This window comes from Protopterus annectens, chromosome 6.part0 (assembly GCF_019279795.1).
Source record: "Protopterus annectens isolate FY-2018-M chromosome 6.part0, PAN1.0, whole genome shotgun sequence".
Classification (NCBI taxonomy): Eukaryota; Metazoa; Chordata; order Ceratodontiformes; family Protopteridae; genus Protopterus; species Protopterus annectens.
Genome location: NC_056737.1, coordinates 937,697,860 through 937,717,704, shown reverse-complemented (window position 1 = coordinate 937,717,704; position 19,845 = coordinate 937,697,860). Strand labels below are relative to the sequence as shown.

The following is a 19,845-nucleotide window of genomic DNA, read 5'->3' as shown; positions in this document are numbered from 1 at the left end:
AATGGAATGATTTTTTTTTATTATTTTATACTGGGGAATATGAATTTGGAGGGGGAAGAACTGTCTTACTCCCAATAAGTCACAAGTAATGATACTCTATATACATCCTGCTATGCTTCAGCACTTTGGACTGCTAAGTGCCTGCTTGCCCTCCTTATTTATTTATTTATAGACATTTGTTGACTGGATACTGTGGTGGGTGTGCTGCGGTAGCGTTGTCGCCTCAAAGTTAGACGTTGCCCATTCAATTCTCAGTTACAGCGTCTTCTGTGTGGCAACATGTGTGAATGGGCGTTCCTTCGTTGAAGGTTGTGCGTTAGGCCCGGCAAGCCAGTACGTAAAAATCTACTGCCAATCATTAGTATACCGGAGTTCCGCTGTGGCGACCCCTAACCGGGAAAAGCCGAAAGACACAAACAAACAATAGACATTTGTTGACCGGGAAAATCCACTGCGTCAAAAACCCATTTTCAGTGGCGGCCTAGGGAGAAAAATAGAAGTTATGTACTTACCATAACGTTCCATGTAAGTTGTTTATCTCACCTTTATTCTCACTGATGGGTTCGGAGCCAATCTTCGGCTCCGACACAGCCGATAGTAAGCTCAAGGTTTGCCAGTAGCTCAAGACCAAGCCCCTTATCCCACAATGCACTACTGGAATTACCTCAGATCTTGTTTGCTGCGAATAACAGTAAATACATATATATACATATATACAACATATACGTACCCTCATATATATATATATATATATATATATATATATATATATATATACACACACAAAGAACACTTCCCAAAGGGGAAGAAGAAATATTGAATAACCAGGACGGTACTAGCCTCTAAGTCAACAGTCAGCCAGGAGGGGGAAGGAGGGAGGGACGTGAGAATAAAGGCGAGATAAACAACTCACATGGAACGTTATGGTAAATACATAACTTCTATATATGAAGTTCTTAAATCTTGCCATTTATTCTCACTGATGAGTACCGTCCCTAGCACTCTCAACCTTGGGTGGCTCATGGGATTATGCTCTTCAGTACCGTAGAACCAAAGGAAGACCTGTCCCTTGAAGCCCTATCTACTTTGTAATGTGTGATAAAGGTATGAGGCTTAGACCAAGTGGCTGCAGCGCAAATATTGTAAAGGGGCAATTCAGCTTGAAAAGCAGAAGAGGTAGAGACAGCTCTGGTAGAATGAGCTTTTGGTTTGTGCGTTAAAGGCATGCTCATATTCTCATAAACAAAGGATATACAATCGGATAACCATTTAGATAAAGTTGTTTTAGCCACTGGATTGCCTTTTCTTGCTTCTGAGAAGGATACAAAAAGTTGGTCTGATTTCCTAATATCCTTAGTTCTGTCAAGATGAAATCTGAGCTGTCTGTGAACATCAGGTTTGTGCAGCATATATTCCAATTTGCTTGAGTGGTTGGGGAAAAAGACTGACAGTTCAATGACCTGATTGATATTTGACTCAGAACAGACTTGAGGTAAAAATGAGGGGTTTGTTGTGAGAGATACTCTATCAGCATGGAAGATCATGCAGGGTGGTGATCTGACAGATAATGCTTGAAGTTCTGACACTCTGAGGGCAGACGTAATGGCCACAAGAAATATTGTTTTCCAAGATAAAAATTTTAAATCACAAGAAGATGCTGGTTCAAAAGGGGGAAGAATAATTTGAGACAGCATAAGGTTTAAATTCCAGGGAGAAATGGGAATTTTGATCAGAGGTCTCATATGAAGAATGCCTTTAAGGAAGGTTTTAGATAATTTATGGCTCATAATATTTGAGCCACCAAGACCAAGGTGAAAATTTGAGATAACAGCTAACTGAACTCTAACTGTAGCAGCTGCTGCCCCTTCCTTAAAAATCTTTGTTAGAAATTCTAAGATCGAAGATAGCGGAGCTCGGAAAGGGTCAATGTTCTGCGCGTTGGCCCAAATTGAGAACCTTTTCCATTTACTGCTATATAATTTCCTGGTAGATGGCTTGTGAGAAGACAAAAGAATCTGTCTTGTATCTTCTGAAATTGAATGAAGCCTGGCAATTAGGGGAAGTGGATTAGCCAAGCAGTCAGTTTGAGGGACTGAAGGGAAGGATGAAGATCCCCTGATGGGTGAGTCAGAAGGTCTGGAACTGGGTCCAGGATCCATGGATCTTCCAACAGATGATGGTGGAGAAACGGAAACCAAATCTGCTGAGGCCAGTAGGGGGCTATGAGTATAACAGTCCTTCCCAGTGATTTTGCTTTCTGTAAAAATCTGGGTATTAATGGGAAGGGTGGAAATGCATAAAGGAGACCCGGGGGCCAATCGTGTAAAAGTGCATCTCTCAGAAGATGACCGGGAGGTGGTATTAGGGCAAAGTAGCTTCTGCATTTTGAATTGATGTGGCTGGCAAAAAGGTCGCAGCAAGGCTGACCCCATTTGCGGAAAATCAACTCCGCAACCTGTTGTTTGAGAGACCACGCATGAGGGAGTAATATTGCCCTGCTTAGCTTGTCCGCTATCACGTTGGATTTCCCGGGGATGTGTGTTGCTAACAGAAAATGTTGGGATGACACAGCCCATTGCCAAACCCTGAGGGCTTCTCGACAAAGGGGGTAAGACTTGGTTCCGCCCTGCTTGTTCACGTACCAGACTACTGACATGATGTCGGTCTGAATTGCAATAGTCCCTAGAGGAAGAGAGTCCTGAAAGTACTCTAGAACATTGATGTGCAGATGTGATTCTTGATCTGTCCTTGTGCCTTGGGCAGTCTTTCCCTGAAAATGCCCCCCCCCCACCCTATCAGGGAAGCGTCCGTGGTCACAGCGGCTACTGGGGGGGGGAAGGGTCTTCCGACTGTGACATGAAAAGATGTCAACCGCCACCGAAGGTCCCTCCTGCAAGAATCCGTGATAAGAATTATGTGGTGCATTTGTAGTTTCTGGTAAGACCACTGAGCGAAGAGGAGCCATTGAAGAATTTGCATATGTATCCTTGCGAGTGGGACAGCCAGGATTGCTGCCGCCATCAAACCTAGTACTTTCAATACCTCTGCTGCTGTAGCTTTGTTCTTCGACACTAGTGAGCTGACATTTGGCGGAGAAGAGAGACTCTTTCGATAGGGAGACAGAGTGTTAGTTGAGGTATCTAACTCTGCTCCTATAAAAATGGTATGCTGAGATGGCGATAAAGCAGACTTTTTGAAGTTGATTGTAATGCCTAATTGATGGCAGAGTGTCAGAGTGTATTGTGTTGCCTGAGTCAACTGATGCCTGGTGGTAGCGGTGAGGAGCCAATCGTCTAGGTATGGAAACACCTGGAATCCTAGACGCCTCAGGTGAGCCGTGACCACTGCCATGCATTTGGTGAACACTCTGGGGGCTGCAGTGAGACCAAAGGGCAGGGCTCGAAACTGGTAATGATTGGCTCCCAGCCGGAAGCGCAGATGATCTCTGGAGCATCTGTTCATCTTTATGTGATAGTATGCGTCCTTGAGATCTATGGAGCACATCCAATCGCCTTTCCCTAAGAAGGGAAGAATGGACTGAAGCGTGACCATTCGGAATTTCTCTTTCTTTACGAACTGGTTGAGTCTGTTGAGGTCCAAGATAGGTCTCCAGTCCCCTGTTTTCTTTGGTACCAAAAAGAATCTTGAGTAAGTTCCGAATCCGACTTGGTCTGCTGGGACTGGCTGGATTACTCTTTTTTTCCTAGCAATCTGCAGACCTCTACGATTGCTTGTTCTCTGAAATTGGGTGGAACATCTGGGATTTTCTTTATAGGAATGGGAAGGGTAAAGAACGGTATGAAATATCCTCTGGAAATGATGCTTTGTACCCAAGTATCCGATGTCATGTTTAGCCAGGCTTCTGGATACAAAGACAAGCGACCCCCGACTGCCTCCAGAGCCGAACAGTCGGGCCCCCTTTCAGGGGCGCTGGTAGAACTGACCAGAGAACTGACCCCTGTCACCCTGTTGCTGCGGACCCCCTCTGCCACAGGGGCGGCTTCTTCCATTATAACCTCCTCCTCTGCCTCTAGAGGGGGTTTCTCCACGTGTGTCCTGAAAGGCTGCCTGAGTTTTTCGGAACCATACCCCCCCCCAGGGCCCTTGGGGTAGAGCCGAGTGAGGGTGGAAAAACAGACCCCAACGGCAGATAAGGTCTTGCCTTCCTGCTCACACCTGGTTAAAGTTTCCTTTACTTTGGGCCCAAACAGTGATGAGCCATCGAATGGGGCATTAATAAAGGAAGACTTAAAGGGTTCCGCAAAGGAACAGAGACACATCCAGGCTTGTCTTCAAAGAGCAATGCCCGAACTAGCGGCTCTACTCGAACCATCAGCTGCATATGATATGAGAGGTATGGACGAGTTCACCACTGAGTTTAGGGTAGCGAGCTGGGCGTTGACTTTGTCGGTCACTCCTGCAGCTACCGTACCCTGGAGAGTATCTCCTAGCTCTTTCAGGAGATCTCTCTATAGTCTTGTAAAATGGGTAGTTCAGTGATTGCAGAGAAAAAGTCACTGAACTAAACATGTCCTTCCCATATCTATCCATAACCCTAGAATCTCTGTTAGGGGGATGGATAGAAGAGGATGTCTATGATACTTCCTTTTTGGTGGCTGCAGCTACCACCATGGCATCAACAGGCACTCCTTTTGTCAAAAATCTCTTGTCCACTGGGGCAGATATGAATTTATTGGGTCTACGAGGGACAGGTTCCATGGCCTTCGGTGACAACCACGCCTTATGAGAGATCAGTTCCATGAGCTCGTCATAAGGCGGAGACACCCAAGAAGTGGAAGGTTGAGACCCAAAAGCCTTCAAGAGCACAGACTCATCCTCAGTAGGGGTCTTGGACTGCCAATCGACCCTCTGACTAAGGATCTCTAGTATCTCTGCAAAGGAGATATCCTCAGAGGGGGATCGAGGGGACCCTTCTGACTCATCTAAGTCCATGTCAGATGTCAAAGACTCCTGTGGGGAGTCTAAGTGCCTCCTCTTGCACAGTCTCTTCCTGGGCACCTCCTCAGTGGGGGGATCTGAGGAGGTCTCAGAAGAGCAGGGGACGCCCTGTGGGGGTACTTGAGGCTCGGGGTCTCTATGCTTAGAGGGATCGGTAGATGAAGAAGCAGACACAGGAGCTTGAGGGGAGAGGGAAAGCTGAACCGATGCTGACGTTGTCTTTGGAGACAAAACTCTCCTCATAGCATCGAAGGCACCGTGGCTCCGACGAGAAGGAGTGGACGGACCCGAGAGTACCGTCCGATCCTCTCACACCGAAACCCTGGGCTCCGAGCCTGAGGTAGGAGCCGAGCTCATCCAAGCCGAAGCACAGAGAGGAAGAATCGGCACCAACAAGTCGGTGCAACTATCCTCCCCGGACCCGACGGTAGAGCTTCAGCTCCTAGAGTCCTCGGTCGGCGCCGAGGACATCCGAGTAGATGGAGCCGATAACACTGGTGTGGGTATCGGCTTCAAGGGTTCGACCACCATCGGTTCAACTTCCTTCAGCTCCGAGAGTCCAGTACGGCTCGGAGGAGGAGTAGACAAGTCCAGTTCCATGGTCTTCGGCACCAACGAGCTGGTCGGGGCCGACAACAATTTGGCAAGTCCTGGTGCCTGTAAAAGCTTCTGCACTAGCCGATCCATGTCCAAATCTGAAAGACTGACTGAAGACTTGGCTGAATGGACCGAAGGTGTTGACTGGAGCAGAGGTGAAGAAGGAACTTCAGAGACCGGCTCCAATACTGAGAGCTGGCTCCGAATTAAAGGTACACTCGGTTCCGATGACTGTGGAACCGATGACCCTCCTTCTGAAATCTTAGCCTTTTTTGAGACCTTATCTGAAGATTTGGATTTTGAGGCTTTGGATGATGTGCTAGCACCCTCATGGCTACTCAAAACTTCCGAAAATGATTGCTGTAGCAATCCCCTGTCTATAGGTTTCCTCCTTCTCTCCAACAGAACTCTTGAAGAAAAGGAGTGGCAAATGCTACAGGTGTCTTGGAGGTGTTTAGCCCCCAGACAGTAGACACATTGAAATTTGAAATTGAAATTGACATTTTCTGCCCACAATCTGGGCATTTTTTGAATCCCAAATTGGGATGGGATTTCTCCGTATCATCCGACATAGTTAAGTGAAAAAAGCAGTAAATTAGATCCACAAACAACTAAGCCCAAACCGGGCACTAACTATAACAGTATTATATATATTTTAAACAAAAAATATAGATACAAATATAGGGCTAAGAGGCCCACAGAAAAACCTGACTATTATAAGATTAATAGTAGAGAAAAAGGGCTTAAGGCCCACACAAACTAAGAAGCCAACAAGGCCCTAACTTTTAAACTATTTCTACTATCTAGAGAATAAATATAATAGTACTAACACACACTATATATATATTAAACAAAAAAAAAAAACTTTTTTATAGACTTGCTGTTAATTTGTTTCTAAAATGGTCCGAGCTAACTAGATCACCGAGATCTCTCTTGACGTGGCAAACTAGATCTGAGGTAATTCTAGCACTGCACTGTGGGATAAGGGGCTTGGTCTCAAGCTACTGGCAAACCTTGAGCTTGCTATCGGCTATGTCGGAGCCGAGGATCGGCTCCAAACCCATCAGTGAGAATAAACGGCGAGATTTAACAACTTCACATGCTCCATTTACAAATCCAAGAAATATTTAAGACCATATTATATTTATAGAAGTATCCAAAAGTTTTTTTCACAAATTTTCTAAAGATTAGAAATACATCGAGTATAAGGTTTTATACTGTTCTGCAGCATATACAATTTTCTGAAGATTAGTAAAACAGAATGCAAAGGTTTACATAATCTAGTTAGTGTTAGTAGTATACATTGAATATTTTTAGTGGCATTCCAAATACGGAGAAAGACACTAGATACCATCATATTAAAAATTTTGATGCATGTCAATGCAATGGCCCATTATGGCCTGATTATGAGACTACAAGAGCAAAAAGCCAAAAATAAATAAATAAATTACGAGATCATATTCACAGAAAAAGATTTTCTTGAAACTGATAGGTTTCATACTACTTTGATGTGTTAGATATAGCTTAAGGTGGTCTATGGTTTTGTAAATAGGGGCATACTGGTTTGCTAAAAAAGCGATTTTTTTTAAAGTGAGTTTGAAATTTTTTAAAGAATCCAATTGTGTGATAGAGGGGGGTAGGGTGTTCCATAGTTTAGATACGGAGTGTGAGTACAAGCTTTGTCCAGCCCTTTTATTGAGTTTGGAAGCATTTAGGAATTGTCTGTAAGTGGACCAAAGATTTCTGGCACGGGTGTAGAATTGTAGGACAGAATGGACAGAAGGGCAATTATCTGTGTTGTATATTAGTTTATGTGCTAGCATTAGTTGGGTGTAATGAAGGAAGTGGAGGAATTCAAGCCACTTCAATTCCTTAATGGCTTGACAGTGGTGAGTTTGGTATGATAGTGTAGTGGCGAATTTTGCTATTTTATAATAGCATGATTGTAGTCTGTTGCTTAGGGATGCATGCAGGCAGGTTAGTAAAGGTGGGGGAACCACAGAGAAGGGATGGGAGTAGGAGAGTATTTGCCAGTTTTATTTTTGTGGGTTTATCCATGTATAATTTCTGTCTGAAGAGCTTGCCTAGTTTAAAGTGTGTTTTTTGTTTATTGTGTTTAGAATATGTTGCTCAAAGGATGGATTATTATCAATAGTAATGCCTAGTAATTTTGCTGACTTCACTACTTCAATTTCGGTCCTATTATGGAAGTAAATCTTAAAGTCATGTGGAGGTGATTTAGATAAAAACAATAGTAGTTTGGATTTTTTGGGATTCAGAAGAAGTTATGCTTCATTTAGCCAAATGTCTATGTTTGTAAAGGCCTTTTGTATTATCTTTTGGAGGTCGGAGAAGTTACTGGAGGAGGATATGATAGTAGAATCATCAGTGTACTGGATGAGTGAACACTGAAGGCAGACAGGGTGAAGATCATTTATGAACACTTTGAAAAGCAAAGGTCCCAGAACAGACCCCTGTGGAATGCCTGTTTTATTGACTATGTATTCAGATTGTTTGTTTTGCCATTTAACTGACTGTTGTCTGTTATTCCGGTAGTTAAAGAAGCAGGTAATGGTATGCTGGGAGCATCCTAAAGTTGCAGAATTAGCTTAGTATGTGATACTGTGTCAAATGTTTTGGACAAATCTAGTAAAAGTACTGATGTTAACAGACCACTGTCCAAAGCCTTGTTCACAGCATCAGTAAATGACGGTAGGGCTGTTGTAGCACAGTGTGTAGGTCGAAAACCATGTCGGGCAAGGAGATTATCATCACAGATGAGTTTTAGTAATTGACTTTGTATACATTTTTCTAATATTTTAGATAATGGAAAGACAGAATGGAAATGGGATGATAGTTAAGTCATTTGTGTTTCCGCCTTTGTACAATGGGGTTATAATGGATTTTTTTCAAATTTGAGGGATTATGGCCTCTGAGACAGATTTATTAATTACAATACTGATAGGGTAAGTTATTGCTTTGGCACCAAGTTTCAGATATTCAGAGGGGAGGTTGTCAGCAGATAAGGAGCAATGTCTTAGTTTATTTAAAAATTTGAATACTAGGGAGGTGGGCATGGGTTTTAGGGAGAAAGTTGGAATTTTTGGGGTGTTGTTTATATAACTGTGGAGTGAGGGGTGCATGCTGGAATCCTTAGGAGTTGAGTTTGAGATGGTTATCTTGTTGTCAGAGCTTTCACTGGTTTTGGGTGGGGGTCCGTTGACACATTTAGCAACGTTATCAATGAAGTGGGAGTTGAAAATATGGGCTATTTGTTGTGGGTCTTTGCTGGAAAAGGTGATGGGTTTTGTGTTGTCCCAGGATTAAGGGGCGACGAGACTGATTTCCAGAATCTTTTGGCATTATTTCTTGAACTACATAACTGTTGAGAGCAGTTTTTTTCTTTTTCTTTTTTTTTCATCATTTTGACTAATTTCTTTGCTTTATTAAAAAGTTGTTTGAAACTAGTTTTATTTGCTTGAGTTTTGTTTTTACGCCATTCTTTCCAGGCTTGGTCTCTTGATCAAAGTATCTGTTTAGTTGGTTTGGTAAGCCAGAGAGCATGACTGAGTTTTGTTCGTTTGTATCTAAGTGGGGCTAAAGTATTTAGGGTATTAAGGAAGACCTTATTAAAACAGTGCACTGCTTCTTCTAGTGGTATGGATTTTAGTTAGGTCCAATTATGAGCGTTTAGAGCAGTGTTGAAGGCTGTTTGGTTAAAATTAGTTAGCTTCCTGGATGCTCTATACGAGTAGGATTTTGGCACCTGAGTATGGATTCTATGTGTAAGGGCAGGTAGATAGTCGCTGAGAATGTTAGGGAATATTTTTGTGGATCTGAAACTGGGATGCAGTTTAGGGTGGATTCCGGTTGATTAAGTATTCGTGTAGGGCATGTGACCAGATGTGTGAACCTGTACAGGTTAATACAATTAGCAGGGGAGTCTGAGGTTAGGTTTTGCCAGTTGATGTTAGTATCTCCTAGAACAAGAAGTTATGTACTCACCATAACGTTCGATGTATGTAGTCCATCTCGCCTCACATTCTTACCCTTGGGTTTGGAGCAGAATATCGGCTCCGACTCGGCCGATTTTACTAGCTCGAAGTCTCTCATTGGCTGGGCCAAGTGGGTATCCCATGGTGCACTGCTCCATATCCCCAGATCTAGTTTGCTGCGAAAATCATTTGTACTCCATACACACATCATATCCATATGAAAAATAAACTAATCAAAGGGACTCTGTAGATGACAACCTAACCTCCAAATTCTCCAGGAAGGGGGAAGGTGGGAGGGTAAGTAAGAATGTGAGGCGAGATGGACTACATACATCGAACGTTATGGTGAGTACATAACTTCTTGATGTTATGTAGCCCTATCTCGCCTACATTCTTACCCGTGGGACAGCGTCCCTAGCACCTACATCCTGGGTGGCTCATAGGAAAATACTCCTGAGAACTGTGGAGCCAAAGGAAGACCTGCCCCTGGAGACCACGTCCAATTTGTAATGAGAAACAAAAGTGTGAGGAGAAGCCCAAGTAGCTGCAGCACATATATCATCCATTGACAATCTAGGCTGTGGATGTAGAATTAGCCCGAGTAGAATGTGCCTTGACTGGAAATGGCAGATTTTTACCACCTGCCTGATAGATGAAAGAGATACAACTGGCTATCCATCTAGACAGCGTGACCTTGGATACCGGAGAACCCATTCGGTTTTCCGAAAAGGAGACAAAGAGTTGGTCAGATTTCCGGATAACTTTTGTCCGGTGTAGATGGAAGCGTAACTGTCTATGTACATCCAATTGGTGAAATCTAAATTCTGCCTTGTTAGAAAAATGGGGGTTGGTCTAAGAGAGACCCTATCTTTATGGAAGATTAAATATGGGGTTTGATGGAAAGGGCTTGAATTTCCGAAACCTGCCTCGCTGAAGTGACTGCTGTTGAGAATGCTGTTTTCCATGTCAAGAAGTTTAATTCACAGGTAGCTGCAGGCTCAAAAGGTGGTAAAGTAAGGGTTTGTAGAACAAAATTGAGATCCCAGGGCATGACAGGTTCGGACACTGGGGGATGAAGCAAAAGAGTACCTTTAAAGAATGCTTTGCATAGTCTGTGCGCCATGAGACTAGGTTCATTTGCTACGTGGAAATTACATATCGCCACCAGCTGAACTTTGATTTTGGCTGATGCGGACTTCTGATAGAAAAGCACAGACAAGAACTCCAGAACCGAATCTATTGGAGCTGTGTAAGGATCAATGCCTCTAGTATGTGCCCAGATAGAGAACCTTTTCCATTTACTAGAATAAATCTTTCTAGTGGATGGTTTATGAGAGGACGATAATATATGGACCACTTCCGGTGAAAAATTATGATGTCTGACTAACGATGGAAGTGGAGTAGCCAGGCTGTCAACCGGAGGGTCATCAGAGAGGGGTGGAACTGTCCCATGTGTGTCAGTAAATCTGGTTGAGGGTCCAGAATCCAAGGAGTGTCCACAATGTATGGTTGATGATAGGGGAACCAGACTTGGCGAGGCCAGTGTGGAGCAATCAGAATCATTCTGCTTCCCAAGGATTGCGCTTTCTGAATCACCCTTAACAGCAGGGGAAACGGAGGGAAAGCATAAAGCAGACCGGAGGGCCAATCGTGAACCAGAGCATCCCTGGGTGATTCCCCCTGTGGGGGGATCAGAGTGAAGTAGTTGCTGCATTTCGCATTGAGAGGGCTGGCAAAAAGGTTGCAGCAAGGCTGACCCCATCTGCTGAAGATTCGCTCTGCCACCAGGCGATTCAGGGACCATTCGTAAGGCATCAGGATAGCTCTGCTTAGCCTGTCCGCTATTACGTTGGAATTCCCCGGAATGTGAGTTACCACCAGAAACCGTTGGGAAGCTATTGCCCAATGCCACACCCGCATAGCCTCTCTGCACAGAGGGTAAGACCGGGTTCCCCCTTGCTTGTTGAGATACCACACTACTGACATGTTGTCTGAGTGTATCGCAACTGTCCCTAGAAGAAGAACCTCCTGAAGTGACTGCAACACAAGAAGCATTGCTCTCATCTCCAGGACGTTTAAATGCAAATGTATCTCGTGTTCCTGCCATGTGCCTTGAACTGTCCTGCCAAGATAATGCCCCCCCACACCCCATCTGGGAGGTGTCCGTGGTCACCGTGGCAATAGGGACGGTGGAACGAAGGGCTTTTCCCCGTTCAAATTGTTGGTGCACAGCCATCAACGGAGGTCCTGCTTGCACCTGTCCATGAGTAAGATGGGATGAGATAGTGGGAGTCTTTGGAGAGACCATTGAACAAAGAGGAGCCATTGAAGGAGTCACATGTGTAATCTCACTAGAGGGACCAACATGATAGTGGCTGCCATGGTCCCTAGGAGTTGGAGAACCAGTCTTGCCTTCGCTTGTCTCAGGGGCATCAGCATGTGTATTTGTTGTTGTAATACTGTGATCCTTTCTTGTGGTAAGAATGCCCGTATTTGAATGGTGTCTAAATCTGCTCCTATAAAGGTGACATGCTGTGAGGGTAATAAGGCAGATTTTTCCCAATTTATTGCTATGCCCAACTGGTGACATAGATTGATGGTAGCGTCCCTGGTCTGTACTAGTTGATGCCTGGTGGGGGCGGTAAGGAGCCAGTTGTCCAGGTACGTAAACACCTGGAATCCCTGACGTCTCAAGTGAGCCGTCACCCCCTCCATATATTTGGTGAACACCCTGGGGGCTTTGGTGAGACCAAAGGGCAGGGCTCGAAACTGGAAGTGACTGGCTCCCAGCCGGAAGCGTATGTGACTCCTGGATGGTCTGTCCATTTTGACATGGTAGCAAGCATCCTTGAGGTCAATGGAGCACATCCATACCTCCTCTCCCAACAATGGGAGAATCGAATGTAATGTGACCATACGGAACTTGGACTTGTGTACGTGATTGTTGAGTTGACTGAGATCTAGTATGGGTCTCAGATCCCCTGTTCTTTTCGGCACCAAAAAGAATCTTGAGTAAGTCCCTAATCCGATTTGGCCTGAGGGGACACATTGGATGGCTCCTTTTTCTAGCAGCTGCGAGACCTCTGAGGCTGCTTGATCCCTTTGGCTGGGTGGAACGTCTGGGATTTTTCTGATTGGCGGGGGTATTGAAGAGAATGGAATGAGGTAACCTCCGGAAATTATCCGTAATACCCATCGGTCCTGGGTAATGCTCTCCCAGGCTTCCGGGTATAAGGAAATTCGACCCCCGACTGGCTCCGGATAAGCGCAGTCGGGCACACCCTCGGGAACGAGAGTATAGAGAGCCATGGAAGGAGTCGCGGTCTCCCGAACTGCGGGGGCCCCCTCTGCCTCTGGGGCGACATCTCCCTGAATACCCCCCTGCCTCTGGAGGGGGGGGGGGTTCACCTTGTGCGGCAGGAAAAAACCTCTGTGATTTCTTGAACCACACCCCCCCCCTCCGCTGGGCTTTGGGATAAGGCCTAGAAGGAATGGAAAAACGGACCCCTAAGGCAGACAGGGTCTTTCCCTCTTGCTCGCACCTGGTAAGGGTGTCTTTCAATTTGGTCCCAAACAAGGAGGAAAGGAAGACTTGAAGGCCTCTGCAAAGTGACACAGGTGCAGCCAGGCTTGCCTTCTAAGGGTGACCTCTGAGCTTGCTGCCCTACTCGCTCCCTCGGCTACATACGAAATGAGCTGCATGGACGAATTAGCAATGGAGTTGAGGGTAGAGACCTGGGCGTTAACCGTCTGAGCCACCGCCTCAGGTATATTACCCACAAGAGTATCTCGCAACTCTTTGAGGAGATCTCTCTGGAGCCGAGTGAAGTGAGACAAATAATTCAGCGACTGTAGAGTGAAGGTTGCTGAAGATAGGGTACGCTTCCCGTACCGATTCATGGTCCTAGACTCCTTGTTAGGAGGATGGACGGATGAAGAAGACTCTGCTACTTCCTTCTGGGTGGCTGCCGCCACCACCATGGCATCTACAGGGACTCCTTTTGACAGAAACTCTTTGCCCTGGGGGACGGAAAGGAATTTGTTGGGACGCCTGAGCACGGGCTCCACAGAATCGGGGTTTTCCCACACTCTTCGACAAATGAGGTCAAGAAGTTCGTCGAAGGGTGGAGACACCCAGGAGGTGGAGGGTTGAGCACCAAAAGCCTTAAGGAATACTGACTCCTCCTCGGAAGGAGCTTTGGAAGGCCAGTCACCTCTTTGCTTCAGTATCTCCAGGATATCGGAGAAGGAAACATCATCAGAGGATGACTTGGGGGACCCTTCCGATTCCTCGAGGTCAGTATCCGAGGTGAGAGACTCATCCTGGGAGTCTGTGTGCTTCCTCTTGCACAACTTCTTTCTAGGAGGCTCCTCAGGGACGAACTCTGGGAGACCCTCAGAAAGTTGGGGACCGCTCGTGGGGGTATCCTTAGGGCCTGGCACTCTACAGTCCATGGATAGGCGAGCATCAGAGGCTCTCGCCGGGGTGGTGGGGGACGGAATGGCCGACCTGGGTGATGTAGCTGATGACCTGGCCAGTGCGCTCAGCATGGCCTCGAAGGCCGGTCCCCCTGAGTCCGAGGACCGGCCGGCCTCCAAGGCCACGACCGGGACCAGGGTCCCATGAGCTGATACACAGAGTGGGATACTCGGAACCGACAGATGTCCCGAAGTATCCCCCTCGGGCCCGACCGAAGAGACCCAAGTCCTGAACCCTGTGGACAGAACCGACAAGGTGGGAGCCGAGGTCGGCACCGATAAACCCTAAGGGGGTATCGGAGCCGGCGTAGAAACATCACTCGGAGCGGAGCATACCGGCTCCGACGACAAGAATGTGGTCGGAGGAAGAATCATCGAAACGGTCATAGGAACTGGCTCTGGAGCTGAGTGGGTCGGAGCCGAAAACAATTTAGCCAACACCGGCGACTGTAGGAGCCTCTGCACCACCCTATCAACATCCAAATCAGAAAGCCTGGAGGATTTGGAGGAGAGCGATGGAGATTGGGATCTCTTGTCAGGTGAACCATGCATCACACTGGGCGACTGGCTCCGAATGGGTTCAAGAATGATAGGAGCTGACGCCGATTCAGTTAACACTGATACCTCCTGCGGCCCCGAGGACAGTGGAGCCAAGGAAGTAGAGTCCAGTACAGTAATCTTCTCTGGAGGCTCCGAAGAGACAGATGGAGCCAGAGACCTTTTCTTAGCCTTGGAAGATTTGGATTTTGACTGAGAACTGGAAGTCGAGTCTATAGCTTCCTCAAACGACGGTTTTAGAAGTCCCTTTAATATTAATTTATTTTTACTCTCCTGGAGCACCCTAGGGCTGAACGCGTGGCAAAAGCTACATGACTCCTGTAAATGGATGGCTCCAAGGCAGTAAACACACACAGAGTGTCCATCCGTGATGGACATTTTATATCCACACTTGGAACTTTTTTTTAAAGCCAGAAGGCTTATGCTCCTTCTGATCCTTAGTCATCTTACAACTAGCGCTAAGTGAAACCACCTAGACACAAATCACAAAAAAGGGCGGGAACAACACACAAAGTAGATTCACCAGAAAAAACTCTACTCGACACAATCTAAGAACCTCTAACTGAAACGGTTCTTCTAAGGGGGGACACAGACAAAAACACAATCACACTAATAGTTTAACTAACAACAGAGGGGAGGACTAGGTCCTCTAACTAAAACGGGCCTAGCCCACTGGAATAGTTAGGGATACCAAAAAACACAACTATCACACTCAAACACAGAAACAGCAACAAGAAATAGCTATCAAAATAGCTTTTGGGTATGAAATATCAAATTTCTCTAAGAGAAATAGCAAAAAAGAGGGTACTTAGCCACAGCCAAGCGAGACCACGTCCGAGCTACACATGCGGCAAATGAGATCTGGGGATATGGAGCAGTGCACCATGAGATACCCACTTGGCCCAGCCAATGAGAGACTTCGAGCTAGTAAAATCGGCTGAGACGGAGCCGATATTCGGCTCCGAACCCACGGGTAAGAATGTAGGCGAGATAGGACTAGATAACATTGATGGTTTCATTGGATACATTCTGGGTTATCCATGCTAGAAAATTTTCAAGAGTAGGTATATTTTGGCCTGGGGGAATGCATATTACTGCTATGCGTAAGTTTTTATTATTGTTTATTTGTAGTGATGCTAATAGAAATTCCATGTTGCTGAAGGTTGGGACAGGTTTGGGAAAGGATGTAATGGTTAAAGAGTTGTGACAGATTATAGCTACACCGCTACCTTTCCTTGTGAGACTATCTCTTCAAAGGATACTGTAACTATCTGGAACTATATTAATATCTAAAATATGTGGCTTTAGCCGTGTTTCCATCACAGCTACTATATCAGGGGTGTATTGAAAGGGCTAGGCATGAAATTCAGTAATTTTATTACAGATACTCCTTATGTTGATTGTTATCATAATAAGATTTTCAGTGTTTGTGGCTGTGTTAAAAGAAGAAGAGGGGAAATGTTTTTTATTTGGGGAGAGGGAAGGGCCAGGGTTTGGGTGAATATCTCCACTGAGAGATAATAACAGGAGGTGAATTATAGTGTGTGCAAAGTAATTGGATTTAATAAAGGACTTGGATAAAGTATTAGGAGTTAGTATGAGTATGTTATTGATGGGGAGAAGTTTGAGTTTATCAGTCGATACATTAGTACAGTTGAATATTGATAATGAGATGTTGGGGAAACTTGTCACATTGGGTTGTGTTATTATAAGTAGGGTAGGAGTTTTCGGAGGAAGTAAGCATTTCATAAAGTGGAGGGAGGTGGCACTCATCAGTATGAGGAGAGAAATACTGACAGAGGAGATGAAGACTGTTAGCTGTATGGTGTTGGACATTTTGTAGGGTAAAATAAATAGGAAATGTGATAGGTTAGAAGTAAAGTAATTAAGATCTTTGGGAAATTGGTTAAAGCAGGGAGCCTTTAAAGTTTTATTGTGTGAGAGGTGTAGGTTTGGTTATAGAGTGTTTGACTGGATGATGAAGTAGTGGTAGTGATCTGGAGGAGTATAACTCTAAGGAAGCTGGGGTGGGAGGGAATGGGGGTAGATTAGGGGAGCGGAGAGAGCCCAAGTGGAGCTGATTGGACTGTTTACTTATCGTGGCCAGAAATACAAGAAAAACAATCTGTTAGTTGCTAAATGAAATACTTTGCTGAATTAGATGGTTGGCACTGAAAGCAGCAGTGTTTAACTCTAATATATAGGAATGCTTTTATTTATAATAACTGGGAGAGAAGAACTATCAATTAGAAACACGAAGAAGAAAAAGAACTATTAATTAACTCAGAAAGGTCTATTACATAAAATTCTAAGAGAACTATTAATGAACTTATCACTTGCTGTAGTAGGCCACACAGCAAATCTTACCCTCAAACCTCTGCTATAGGGTTAAAAATCAACATTCTCCTCCCAAGGAAGAAATACTGTTACTGGCCACTTGATCCACTCCCCTGTATGCTTCCTCCATGACTACAGGTAAGGCTTCATTTTTAAACAGGATCTCCGGGATGTAAGTCAGGATTTCATCCCTCTGCATCATAAAATCAGATCATATCCAAACTTCTACTACTTTATTGAAGAAATAGAAAAAAAATCTAGTCTGCTTTACAAAGCAATCTTAAAGTAGTGCATACCAGTTTTACATGCCATTATAGCGACCTGTGCTAATAATCACCAGATCTTATTTTTTCAGTCCACAGAACTATTTCAGTGCTTTATGTAGCATTTCAAATCCAATCAGGTACACATTTTCTACACTAAAAGTTTATATTAGAAAAATTAAACATTAAGAACAAATTTCTTCTTACCTCGGTCAACTAATTCTATTACATTAACTATGGTCTCAAATGCTGCAAGACGTACACTGCTACTTTCATCCTTAAAGAGCTCTACCAGTTCAGGGAGGACTGTAGTTTTAGTCACTTCTGTCCTGTACAACAAGAAATTCACTGGCATTAATCAATAAGTTTAATAATAAAATCAGTGTGATTTTAAAAGAAGAAATTTCTGTCTCATGACAAAAGCATCATAAACCTCACCATTAGACTCAGAAATAATACTCAAATCATTGTAAAATTGTAAGTAACTAGTGAAAAGCTGGAGGCTGCACAACTAAAGCATTCCCAAAATGTCAAAGTTTCTAGCTTCTCCAAGCCTACTCTACTAGTGGTCATGAAGGCTCTTTCACAAAACACAATGCAGGCCAATCATTTTTGGAATCTTTATCCCATCCATTTTAGTAGCCCGATTTTTCCTCTAGTGTTTTTACTTCGACTTTGGCCAAATGTTACTTCTCAAGGAGACCATTATTTGAGAATCCTTCAAAACTTATTTCTCCTTTTCCATTTCATTCCCTCATAGCAATAGCTACAATAGTCTCAACACAGAGTGTGATTTGATTTGTTTAATCGGAATGTGCATACATGTACAGCATCTCATCATGATCTTAATGCCCAAGTTAAAATTTTATTTGAAAAATATTACACACCTCTTGTGAAAAACAATTTATTAATTATTCTGCATGTCTTCAAAGATAATGCAAGCACTGTCACAACTGTATCTACTATGTGAATTTGTCTGCATTCTTTTTTAACACCTTTATTGAATTATGACTTGACATCGGCAAATTTAGATTTATATAAAAGTAATCAAACTGTATTAAGATGTTCACGTTTACAAACATTATACTTCACATATATTGCTATATATCATACAACCTAAGCAACATTACATAAATTATTCAATTCCTGCTCTTTTTTTTAACAAGAAACATTGTTATTAAACTGTCACTTACTACATAGACAATCATACATTTATATAAATGAAAACAAACCACACTGACACAATCCTAGTTGCACGCATTTTATATCACAAACCATACTGACACACTCTCAGTTGCAAACATCATACATCACTCAAAATCTACACAATTATTTTCAAACATTCCACATCTCATTAAAGTCCAGCCTTTTTTTAAAATCTCATTTCTCCCTTGTATGTATTGCTCCCACAATTCCTTTTTTTCTTATATAGTTTGCTTCTACCCTTTTCTAAAGATTTCAATTCCGGTTGTTTCGTCACTGTTACTATATTCATTACTTCTAGTATAGTTGGTTTAGATTTTGATTTCCATTTTTCTAGTAATTGTTTTTTTTGGCAGCCACCATAATTAGACACAGCAAGGCCTTACCATGTCTAGGCAATTCTGATTCTGTATCACAGCATAGAAAAATCATCTCCCTCGTCACCCCAATCTGCCCACCCAGCAACTCCGACAGTGCGTCCTGCAGGGAATCCTTAAAGTCGACCAACGCCGCACTTCCAGAAAATATATTCCCAATTACTTCTTTCTTCCCCATCACACCTCCAACATTTGCTGTCTACCTGAGAAAAAAACTCTCTGGAATCTAGAGGTCTACTTGGGGTATAAAAATATCTATGTAAACATTTCCAAGCAAAAATCCTAAAACGTCTAGATTTTGTTGCATATTTGGGAGACATACATATATCCTCCCATTGTTTCTTTGTGAATTGCTTATCCAATCTCTCTTCTCAATCCTTTCTAATTTTATATGTTCTACTAATTATTCTTTTTTTAATGGCAGCTTCTGTTCTAGATTTTACTAAAAACTCTACCAGTGCTATTTGTTTAGGACCCCCCCCAATTTCTTTCACTTTGCCTATATTCTGATATCAATCCTTGATAGGGAAGGCAATCTCTAACCTGCAGTCCAAATAAATTCTTGGAGTCTTCCCATTCTATCACCTTTCCCTCTCTAGTTATTTGCTCAGAATACCTTGGTTTCTTTGTCAGTTTTCTACAATAAACTCCAGCCACTCTTGCCTATTGTCTATACCCCTAATTGCAGTAATCCCTATCAGCAGAATCTCCATTCTCCATTCCCTTGTTGGCATAGTTCTTAGGATACTTTCTGCTATTTTATAGATATAATATTCTGTAAGATTACTGTTATTCTCCTTAAAGGCCTGCATCCAAAATCCCAGTCTCTCCTTGTTTCCTGAGTTTTTCCCCTGTTTCATCATCATCCCTTTCCACTTTGAATTATGGTTTTCTGCTTGTGCTATGTACGGGAGCCTTAACCATGTAGCTCTGAAATACCCTTTCAAATCAGGTAATCCCAAACCAGCCTGTTCTACTGGAAGAAGCATATTTTCCCAATTGACTCTTGCTGGCTTCCTATCCCAGATAAGTCCTGCAGCTATTTATTAATTACTACCCATAACTTTTCCTCTGGTT

At 43.7% G+C, this 19,845-nt stretch overlaps 1 protein-coding gene across 1 annotated transcript in view; it reads right to left on the bottom strand.

Annotated features, from left to right (window-relative positions):
* PPP4R4 (protein phosphatase 4 regulatory subunit 4) overlaps positions 1-19,845 on the bottom strand; it is a 2,733,238-nt gene that overhangs the window by 1,637,776 nt on the left and 1,075,617 nt on the right. The window contains exon 8 of the mRNA XM_044073596.1: positions 17,396-17,517. Coding sequence (XP_043929531.1) covers positions 17,396-17,517 — 122 coding nt within the window. The remainder of the gene's footprint in view (positions 1-17,395; positions 17,518-19,845) is intronic.